Source organism: Berghia stephanieae, chromosome 11 (assembly GCF_034508935.2).
Source record: "Berghia stephanieae isolate SIO BIC M18660-M18661 chromosome 11, UCSD_Bste_1.3, whole genome shotgun sequence".
Classification (NCBI taxonomy): domain Eukaryota; kingdom Metazoa; phylum Mollusca; class Gastropoda; order Nudibranchia; family Aeolidiidae; genus Berghia; species Berghia stephanieae.
This window is the reverse complement of record NC_088370.1, coordinates 4,057,732-4,069,959: the sequence shown is the minus strand read 5'-3', so window position 1 is coordinate 4,069,959 and position 12,228 is coordinate 4,057,732. Positions and strand designations below refer to the sequence as shown.

General features: G+C 36.5%; 1 protein-coding gene across 1 annotated transcript in view; it reads right to left on the bottom strand.

Annotated features, from left to right (window-relative positions):
• LOC144956611 (galactosylgalactosylxylosylprotein 3-beta-glucuronosyltransferase 2-like) overlaps positions 1-12,016 on the bottom strand; it is a 23,459-nt gene extending 11,443 nt beyond the window's left edge. Inside the window, exons 1-3 of the mRNA XM_078887229.1 lie at positions 11,857-12,016; positions 8,047-8,416; positions 6,524-6,945 (exon numbers count right to left, since the gene is read on the bottom strand). Of these exons, the coding sequence (XP_078743355.1) occupies positions 6,524-6,945; positions 8,047-8,128 (504 nt within the window). The 5' untranslated portion in view covers positions 8,129-8,416; positions 11,857-12,016. The remainder of the gene's footprint in view (positions 1-6,523; positions 6,946-8,046; positions 8,417-11,856) is intronic.
• Between the last annotated feature and the right edge of the window lie 212 nt (positions 12,017-12,228).

Genomic DNA, 12,228 nt, shown 5'->3' with positions numbered 1-12,228 from the left:
ATTTGACCTTGCTGTAGCAAAGAAAGCTTACGATATTGTCTGGCAAAACCCACAGCTTTACAAAACAGTCATTATTCACCTGGGTGTCTTTCACACCATAATTTTATATCTTGGTGCCCTGGGAAAGCTCCAAAGTGGATCTGGTTTTGAAGAAATTGTGACTGAAGCAGGGCTATGTGCACATGGTTCTATGGATAGGGTTATGAGTGGAAAGAACTACAACAGGGCTATACGAGTGCATGTGTCTGTTTTGGAGGCTCTAGAGAGGCTTCTACTTGCAAAATTTGAGCAGGACACGGATTCAAAACTCAGTAAAGACCTCATGTCTTACATAAAGGAATTCACCGAAGGAATTTCAAGCCATACAGCTAATAAAATTCTCCAGTCAACTGTGTATGCTGAGTTATTTTCCCAGTATGAAGCCTTCAAAGAGAGTGTCCGCTCAGGAAAGTACGGAAAAACTGCACAATACTGGATCCAATACATGGACAGAGTTTGGCTTCTCCTCCAGTTTCTGCGAGCTACAAAGACAAACAACTTTCTTCTTCATATATCTTGTTTAAAAGAACTGTGCCCACTGCTTTTTACCATGAATCACCACAAATATGCCAAGTATCTCAGTGTATATTTTGTGTCACTAGCCAACCTGATTCATTCCCACCCAGGGGCAGAAGAAATGTTACAAGATAATGGATTTAGTGTCTCCAGATCAAGGACGCCTGCTGGAAGAATAGCAGTTGATATGACCATTGGACAAACAATAAACAAACATGCAAAGACAAAAGGAGGTATTGTTGGGTTCAGCAAGAGTCTTCCAAGCTATTACCGTTGGAGTGTAACAAGACACAATCGAGCAGAATATGTATCAGCAACCCAAAGAATGATCAGCAACAACAACTGTATAGATATAGACACCCACAAAGAATTGAGCCTTGCAGAAAAAAGACAAAGTGAAAAGCGAGTGCAAAAGATCCTCCAGGCATTTTCAGCATTTATCAATCCCTTTGAAGTTGAAGATGGTCTGGTCAGTCTAGCTTCCGGAATAAAAGTGCAAGAGGATGTTGCTGATGACCTGCTAGCCGTGGAAAAAACAGGAAAAAAGATTGTTTGAAAGTTTTGTTGAAAACAGACTGAAGGAAAAGACTGTAGAATTTCACAAGCCATTAGAAAGGAACAAGACCAAGACATTTGCATCATTGAGGAAAGTGGTAACAGTGAAAAAAGACATGAACGTGGTCAAAATCAAGGCACAAAGAAATTTATTTGGCCAGCTTCTTGTTTTGTCCCAAGAGCACAGTGTTGATCTTCAAAAAGTTCTTCAATATCCTCTAACACCTACTCCATGGTCGCTGGCTTCATCAGATGGTTTACCTCTGAAGACCAACAAAGCAACTCTGTTGCACAAGCTCACGCCTGACAATTCATTAATGTTCGAGGATTATGCAAAAAACAAAAAACAAACACCGTTTACATTGTTGATGGCAATGCACTGTTACAAACTCTGTCAGCAATCCCAAATACATTTGGTGAAGTAGCCAAACTTACATTTTCCTCCTTACCACAAGCAGCTTGTGTACACTTTGTGACTGATACTTACATAGAAGATTCAATCAAAGGTTGTGAGAGATTGAGGACAGGATCTTCTGAAGATAATACATACTTGTTAAGAGGATCTGCAACAACAGTGCCCAGACGTTGGAAATCATTTCTCAGCTGCGTTGATAACAAAAGATCCCTTATCAGGTTTCTCCTCAAGGAATGGGAAAGTAACGAATATGCAAAGAAACTGAGAAATAGGGAAATCTTCTTTGTCTGTGAAGAGAGATGAACCTTACTTTACAGTGACACGGATGAATTTACCACAGCTGTACCTTGTCTAGATCTCTACTCATCACAGGAAGAGGCAGACACACGAATTATACTGCACTGTCAATATGCTTCCCGCCAACCAAACTGTGAAACAATTGTTGTCAGATCACCAGACACGGATGTCTTCTTACTTCTCCTTTCATTCTCAGAGACAATTGGAAAGACCCTGATTTTTGATACTGGCTGTGGCAACAACAGGCGACAAATCAATGTCTCTCAGATAGCAAAGACTTTGTCTAAACAGATGTGTGATGCATTACTTGGTGTCCATGCATTCACAGGCTGTGACACAACAAGTTGCTTTGCTGGGCAAGGAAAGCTGAAAGCTCTAAAATTTCTTTAAAAGGAGGAAGATCTTAGAATTCTGTTCTCCAGATTTGGAACATCAGCAGCTGTTTCGAGTAATGACTGTCTCATGTTAGAGTCATTTGTGTGCAAGCTGTATGGCAAAACATCATGCACAAGTGTCAACAAAGTAAGGTATGACATAGTTCAATTTCAATAGCGTTTCAAAGGAAAGAAAGGTACCATCTCATGCAGTGGTGGAATTGATCTGTGTCAGATGCCTCCTTGTAGTCAAGTATTGTCACTGCACATATCAAGAGCCAACTTTCAAACTCTCATTTGGAGGAATGCAGTGTGCCAGAATCCTAGCATTCCAAAACCAGAGCATAACGGTTGGCAGAGAAATTCTGCAAATGAATTGGAAGTACAGTGGTTCAAAGATGCTTTCATTCCAGATGAGTTGCAGGAAATTGTGTATGAAGAAAGCTGCACCAGTACTGACTAAGATACATATGCCGAGGATGGTAGTGATAGCTTTGACAGTGATTTCCTTGACGACACTTCAGAGGACGAAGAGGATTTTGCTACTGATGATGAGGATATGTAATAAATTGGTGAGCAGTGCAAACTGTTAAGGAGTAAAGCATGTTTGCAAAACACATAACGATATTGTTTTTATGTACTTACTGCATCTTGAATCAAGAATCCCTTTTGAGTATCAATTATTCTTCATAATATAACAATGCGATTTCGTTCAAAAGTCTTCGGTAATGATGCTTCACTTGGGTTGTGAACAAATTAGTCTTTTTTCATGATATATCTATTGTTTATACCACACCTTCAACTTACTTTTAAATGTGACAACTGGACATCAATACCATGTTTAAAAAGAATGAAAATTATGATGAATTTGGCATCCCACAAAGTGGAGAAAAATTTAAGGGTTGCGTACACTTTTAGTTTTTCCTGTTACGTAGAAATATGAAGGTTGTTGTTGAGGCTTGGGCCATAGCTTTCTTCAGTGCTACATTTTTAATGAACATGCTGTTTTTGGCCATATTTAAAATACTTTTTGTGTAAAACACTGAAATAGCCCATAAGTTTAGATATGACACTTCATGAGATTACTGACAAATTGTTTCAACTTTCTGTGAATCTATATAATATTTACAGATTGAAAGCTTGTGCACATAGTTTGATAGTATATTCAATTTCCTTCAGTTTGATACCCAATTTGCATATATTTGAATTAATATTGTAGTCTCCAGAGCCTTTGAAAGAAATGTTGTCTCTTTTTTGCAAGGGGACACAACTCACTTTTTTCAAAGAGCCATAACTCTCTTAAATGACACTTATTTTTACGGTAACAGTGGAATTTGTATGGCCAATAAGTTCTATTATTTGAAAAACATAGTGGCATAAACTCCCAAAGGGGGGGGGGGGGGAGGGGGGGTCCCAGTGGCCTAAGCACTATACCACTACCACCTCTTCTACCACTACTACTACTACTACTACTACACAAACAACAACAACAACAACAACTACTACTACGACTACTACTACTACTACTACTACTACTACTACTACTACTACTACTACTACTACTAATATTACTACTACTACTACTACTACTACTACTACTACTACTACTACTACTACTACCACCACCACTACCACTACCACCTCTTCTACTACTACTACTACTACTATACTACTACTACTACTACTACTACTACAAACAACAACAACAAACAACAACAACAACACAACTACTACTACTACTACTACTACTACTACTACTACTACTACTACTACACTACCACTACCACTACTACCTACTCTACTACTACTACTACTACTACTATACCTACTACTATACTACTACTACTACTACTACTACTACTACTACTACTACTACTACTACTACTACTACTACTAAGTAATGGATGAAATAGAGGTTGCATATTTCTGTGCTTTACTACGTGGAAAAAAAGACAAAATGAAAGAGAAAACAATATTGGGTGCATCCTTTAATGACCCAAAGATTGCTAAGGGTCAATTCCGTAGACTCTATGCTGATCTCCAATCTTATCTTAAAATGACTTTCTTGGAATCACATCATTTCACCCAGGTGCAAATGAGTACCGGTTCGCTGATGAAAGTAATCTTTGACGGACTAGCATCATTCAAGAGGATAATAGAAAGTCAGCATGGCTCGGTGGTACGGTCTTTGCTTCGTACCCGAAAGGCATCAGTTCGATCACCCGTTGATGCGCTGTGTTGCCTTGAGTAAGTCACCTCGCCTAGCTCAATTTGCGGCGCTGAATTGCGGCGGACGCCTGGGTTATTCCAGTCTTCCCTTGGAATAGACCCTCGAGAAAAATTCCCCCTATGAGATGAAAAAAAGGGAATTAAATTTTTTAAAATTTTAAACTGTTATCTGTCTGCTCAACGCTACAGAAACATGGATAAGTTCCGGATTTATAAGCTTAGGAGGCAAGATGGCCCATGGTTAGCGCGTTGTACTCTGGACTCATAGGTTCTGTGTTCTATTCCGACCGAAGCCAATTTGTACTTTCTTGAGCAAGAAAATTTACCTCAATCACTCACTCCATTCAGGTGTAAAAGGGTACCTGTCAAGCTGGGATAGTAATCTGCAATAGACTAGCGTCCTGTTCAAAGGTTTTCAAACAAATACGTTAATTGTCCGCTTCACGCTATTGAAACCGGGATAACTCCTGTACCATTGGCTACATAGCTCTAAAGGACTTAATTTGTCTTACAATGAGCCCAAGTGGCTCAGAAGGACTTACTTTTAAAATATTTTCATTGAAAATTCCCGAAATAAATAACGATAAAGATAATTGATCCCACAAGTTACCGAATAGATGTGAGACCGGTTTTAGACTCGTTACTGCTGTGTCACAAAGTGTGACACTTCTTAAATTATATTTATAAACATACGTTTTTAAATTGCCGAAAATGTTTATGTTGCTATGCCTTCTGTAGGTACGTGGTTTCATCACATAGAATTATTTTTTGAATTGTTCTTGCTTTTTTATATTCAGAACTGAAATAAATAAATAAATTATAACTGTGAAATTGAATGTAAGCTTCGGTTTAATATACGAAAACAGATAAAATGGACGTTTCGGGTTCCCCTTCATCAACAACACGTGATGAATTAAAAACTACAGACGAATGAGATAATGTGGTAGTGGCGTTGTTAAGATGCATAAACAAAAACATCAGGAAATTGTATGCTACTTTGTGAGGAAGCGCGAATTAAAACAGAGCAATAGGAATTTTTAAAAGGTGCGTACTTAATTATGTCAAAAGAGGAGTCGGGTAAGAACTGTGTAATGCAGTATAGAAAGTGAACTATAATAAAGTGTGGACTATTGTTGGAAAATAAATACAATGGAATTGGAAATAAATACAAAATATAAGGGATGTAAGTATTAATATATTAGTGGCATTAGCAGCAGCAGAAGCAACAGTTAGTAGTAGTAGTAGTAGTAGTAGTAGTAGTAGTAGTAGTAGTAGTAGTAGTAGTAGTAGTAGTAGTGGTAGTAGTAGTAGTAGTAGTAGTAGTAGTAGTAGTAGTAGTAGTAGTAGTAGTAGTAGTAGTAGTAGTAGTTGTTGTAGTAGGGATGCAGAAAAAAAGACAGGCATTTCAATTTTGACACGGCGCCGCCAAGTCTGGGACTTTTTTTTGTCCTAGTGCGGAAGGCTGCTATATTTTTCTACTATCACAAACGATATGAACACGGGACTGGGACAGTCCTGTCCCGTTGATTTTGTAGCATTTCACAACGGCTTGGGACACAACGGGACTGTTTTGTCCCGTCCCAATAGGTGCGGTAGGTTTCTCTAAATTCTATATTTATGTTACAGATTTGGGACAGGACTGTCCTAGTGCGGAAGGGGTGTTACAGATTTGGGACAGGACTGTCCCAGGACAGTCCTGTCCTAGTGCGGAAGGGGTGCTATTTAACACGATAAAGATGAATAATATACGTACATTCTAGGCAGCTGATGCTATTATTTTAAAGATTGAAAGAAGAGGCTCAGCACTCATTTAAAAATAATTAATACAATAACACAGTACATCGACTGTTTATTAAAGCTTATTAATTCTACTATTTCGGCAGAGGACAGGTTATGGAGAGAGATCTCACTTGTTTTGGACCTTTGACTATATTTCTATTGTGTGTGTGTGTGTGTGTGTGTGTGTGTGTGTGTGTGTTATTTCTGCTTCTTGGGGGGGGGGGGGTTGTCGACGTCTAAAGCTTTTCAAATATCCTTTCCCATCCGTATTTTCATATCGACTAGAATTTATATTATAGCAAGTATGAATATCACCCACCTCTTCAAATATTCTAAGACTGTAAGTATTGTCATCGTCAGCAAAGTAAACAACCCCACCATTGGTTGAAGAATGATATGTATTATTCCTTAGCCAGTTCAATCCTTCGTTTCTTTGTACAACCCCCCTTGATATCAAAACGCCGTCGTCAAATCGCTTTGCGTGTTTGTCTGTGGGAGAATTGAGATGCGTGTACCGAAGTCCTGATTCTTTTAGCAGATTAGCAACCATCGTCGTCTTCGTGTTTGAGTCTTCCACCACTATCCAATGCACATTTTCAACAAGCCTTAATGTGTGACTCAACCTAGTTAGGTCGGCCTTTTGCTCAAACGTTGAAACAGTCGGAGTTATGATATATATGACAGGAGTTTGTTGAGCTGATTGGCATTCTTGGACATGCTCTTGCACGAAACGAAGATTTACTGTTGATTCAACAAAAGCGGATATATTAATACAAAGGATGTAGAAATCTTTCAAAATATAGACATGCTTCAAAACTTAAGATGTTATTTTAAAAAGACAACATGTGACCACTGCGTCAAAATGACATTATATCAGAATGAATCTATTGTAAAAAAAAATTAGGATTGGGAATCAACATTGCTCCGAACAGCCAATGTAAAATTTTTATCATCGAACACAAAATTACTGGCAAATCTAAAAATAATAAAACTATTTTTACAGACTCCTATACGAGTGACTTCCAAACCGTTTCTTGTATTTCAGGCTAATTCTATCATCCCCATTGACTCAAATGAATACGAAGAAAATCTGCTAGGTCGTAATACTCAATCCCTTTTTGACGTTTGACTCTCATTGTGAGTATAATATATTCTACGCAATTCTAGAGTATCCACAACAAAATTTGATGACGTAATTTTAAATCTCTCTTGATACTGTCAAGTAATAATAATCTCATCCGCAACAAAAGAAAAGTCCTAAATTGGAATTCGGGAATGACGTCTCGTCTCTGAGTTTATAGGAGAATTCCTTGGGACGGGAGGTGTGTAACTTGAATTCATTGAAAAATGAAGCATTTAAACAAATTAATTATTGGTTATGAAAAATCTTAGAATATTACTTTGAGGGGTGAAATAAAGGTATTCTTTCACGGGTTTGGAGTTATTAAATTCGTTATATTTTTTTAAATCGCGGAATAACTCACTCGCAAGCTCATGAATTATTTGGTGCGATAAATAAAACAAACTCATTTAATAAATCCCAACCCGTGAAAGAATTCTATGTTATTTAATATTGATAATTGTTTTCAGTACAATTAACCAACTATCTTTCACTACAAACATATTACGGATATTGATTTCAACGTTACTGTCAAACTGTTCTTTTCAATAGACTAAAGTAATTCCCAATGTATCAATAATATGTAATATATTATTTTAATGGAATTTTGATATACTTATATTTAGATAAGAAATCAAAACTTTGTCCCTAACCACTTCCCAAAATATCGTTGTCTCTTCAATATCTTCAAAATTAGAATTACAGATATTCCAAACACTTACCGTAAACGTACACAAGAATCACAAAAGTAACTAACACTAATAGTTGATATCTGTAGCCGAAGAATATCACTTTGATCCTCATTTTAGATTTGAATGTAAAATACTAGCCACACTTGAGCGAATCAAAATAGGAGGAAAAAAAGGAACCTTCTCTCGGATCAAAACGCAAGGTTTTCTTCCAGTTTTTGACCGATATTGGGGATCATATAAATCAGTTTACGAAGTCTTTGTTCGATGTCAATTAATTCCAGGTTTTAGTCAGAAATCGAATTATAACACCAAGTTCTTCCCTTACCACTACCCAACAATATGAAATGGTCGAACTTGATGGAATGTCACTTTATCGTTTATAGAAATGAGTGTTTACAGGCTTTGCAGGAGAAAAAAAGCAAAAGCAGAACTTTTAAAAAAGATGAGTATCTAATTTGAATGCGACATTTAAAAATTCAAAATTGACGCCGAACTCTTAACACTAGCTATCTGTAGCAGTAATATGTTATTCACCAATAATATTCAAATTAGATGTTTTCGCACCTTATTATATAAATGTTATTTTGTTGCTCTTCTGTTTATTATTTTTTCAGCATGACTCATTGGTATGTTTACAACTTTCATAAACAAAGCAGCGTGTTTAGATGCATTGAGAAATGTCCATTCGTTGTCCAGCAACAAATCATGTGATTGATGACTAGGTTGGACGAAAACATGACTATAGATCGCTCCCATTGCCTTTGTTGTCTATATTTCGGCTTTACTTTTAATGGTCAATTTATATGTTAATGTAAACATCTGTTGATAATAATAAGATAACGAATTTTGTTTTTTGCTAAGAGGGGGATATAGCAGTAATATGTTATTCACCAGTATTATTTAGATTATATATGTGTGCACCTTATTATATAAATGTTATTCGGCGCTCTTCTTACGTTACTAAGTTACTTGATGTAGAAGACACTCAATGTCAAAGATGAATAAACTGAACGTTTAGAAATTCACATCTGCATCTGTCTGAATATTAAAAATTAATTATTTTTTTAAATTAAAAATTAAATTTCCTTTATTCATCCCCAAGGGGAAATTATCCTTAGGGTTTATTCCAAGGGAGGACTGGAATAACCCAGGCGTCAGACGCAGTTCAGCGCCGCAAAGTGAGCTAGGGCGAGGTGACTTGATCAAGGCCACACAACGAGGCGGGTAGTCGAACTCGGTATTTTTGGGTAAGAGGCAAAGTCCGTACGGCTGAGCAACGCTGCCCCATAATATATACAATGCATCAATAAAAATATTATCCTTATTGAATCTATACAACGCACCAGTATACACTATCCATATTGAATCTATACAACGCACCAGTATACACTATCCATATTGAATCTATACAACGCACCAGTATACACTATCCATATTGAATATATACAACGCACCAGTATACACTATCCATATTGAATCTATACAACTTACCAGGATACACTATCCATATTGAATCTATACAACGCACCAGTATACACTATCCATATTGAATCTATACAACTTACCAGGATACACTATCCATATTGAATCTATACAACGCACCAGTATACACTATCCATATTGAATCTATACAACGCACCAGTATACACTATCCATATTGAATCTATACAACGCACCAGTATACACTATCCATATTGAATCTATACAACGCACCAGTATACACTATCCATATTGAATCTACACAACGCACCAGTATACACTATCCATATTGAATCTATACAACGCACCAGTATACACTATCCATATTGAATCTATACAACGTACCAGTATACACTATCCATATTAAATCTATACAAAGCACCAGTATACACTATCCATATTGAATCTATACAACGCACCAGTATACACTATCCATATTGAATCTATACAACGCACCAGTATACACTATCCATATTAAATCTATACAACGCACCAGTATACACTATCCATATTGAATCTATACAACGCACCAGTATACACTATCCATATTGAATCGATACAACGCACCAGTATACACTATCCATATTGAATCTATACAACGCACCAGTATACACTATCCATATTGAATCTATACAACGCACCAGTATACACTATCCATATTGAATCTATACAACGCACCAGTATACACTATCCATATTGAATCTATACAACGCACCAGTATACACTATCCATATTGAATCTATACAACGCACCAGTATACACTATCCATATTGAATCTATACAACGCACCAGTATACACTATCCATATTGAATCTATACAACGCACCAGTATACACTATCCATATTGAATCTATAGAACGCACCTGTATACACTATCCATATTGAATCTATACAACGCACCAGTATACACTATCCATATTGAATCTATACAACGCACCAGTATACACAATCCATATTGAATCTATACAACGCACCAGTATACACTATCCATATTGAATCTATACAACGCACCAGTATACACTATCCATATTGAATCTATACAACGCACCAGTATACACTATCCATATTGAATCTATACAACACACCAGTATACACTATCCATATTGAATCTATACAACGCACCAGTATACACTATCCATATTGAATCTATACAACGCACCAGTATACACTATCCATATTGAATCTATACAACGCACCAGTATACACTATCCATATTGAATCTATACAACGCACCAGTATACACTATCCATATTGAATCTATACAACGCACCAGTATACACTATCCATATTGAATCTATACAACGCACCAGTATACACTATCCATATTGAATCTATACAACGCACCAGGATACACTATCCATATTGAATCTATACAACGCACCAGTATACACTATCCATATTGAATCTATACAACGCACCAGTATACACTATCCATATTGAATCTATACAACGCACCAGTATACACTATCCATATTGAATCTATACAACGCACCAGTATACACTATCCATATTGAATCTATACAACGCACCAGTATACACAATCCAAAGTGAATCTATACAACGCACCAGTATACACTATCCATATTGAATATATACAACGCACCAGTATACACTATCCATATTGAATCTATACAACGCACCAGTATACACTATCCATATTGAATCTATACAACGCACCAGCATACACCATCCATATTGAATCTATACAACTTACCAGGATGCACTATCCATATTGAATCTATACAACGCACCAGTATACACTATCCATATTGAATCTATACAACGCACCAGTATACACTATCCATATTGAATCTATACAACGCACCAGTATACACAATCCAAAGTGAATCTATACAACGCACCAGTATACACTATCCATATTGAATATATACAACGCACCAGTATACACTATCCATATTGAATCTATACAACACACCAGTATACATTATCCATATTGAATCTATACAACGCACCAGTATACACTATCCATATTGAATCTATACAACGCACCAGTATACACTATCCATATTGAATCTATACAACGCACCAGTATACACTATCCATATTGAATCTATACAACGCACCAGTATACACTATCCATATTAAATCTATAGAACGCACCAGTATACATTATCCACATTGACATTTTAAAACAAATTAATACTCGTATACACAAAAAGAGGTCCCAAGTCTGAGAGACTTTTTGCTAAGATGAAGGTTGTTTAAATCGATCGATGTTTAACAAGGACGAGTTTTCTGGCCAAATTTCTAAATGCACGTTTATCCAAAGTACGACAGCTAAATGCTTAGTAAATAATTTCACAAATTATAGATCCTTTGTATATATCGCAAGTCATTTACCACGTGATCACTTTTTGTTCTGTTCGTATTTGAATATGGACAAGAGAGAAAAAGAAGTGCTATGTCTTATATTTACAGTAATCTGATACCACAAAATACACACTCACGCGGATAGCATTTGTTTTATTGAAAATGTTTTTAAAAAGGGTCACACATGTTTGATCATGGTTAACGATGTCTAGATTTGTTTGGAAATCCTGCCAACATTGCCTATTGTTCTAGGTAACACATAATATTATTATCCCATCGTTTTACTCAACCTTGCTGCAAGACACGTAGATTAGTACAGTCAAAGCTTGTTAAACTAATAGAATTTAAGTCATATTAATTCGTTGAGTCTCAATACGCTTCAAAAGTCGTGACGTCACTTCC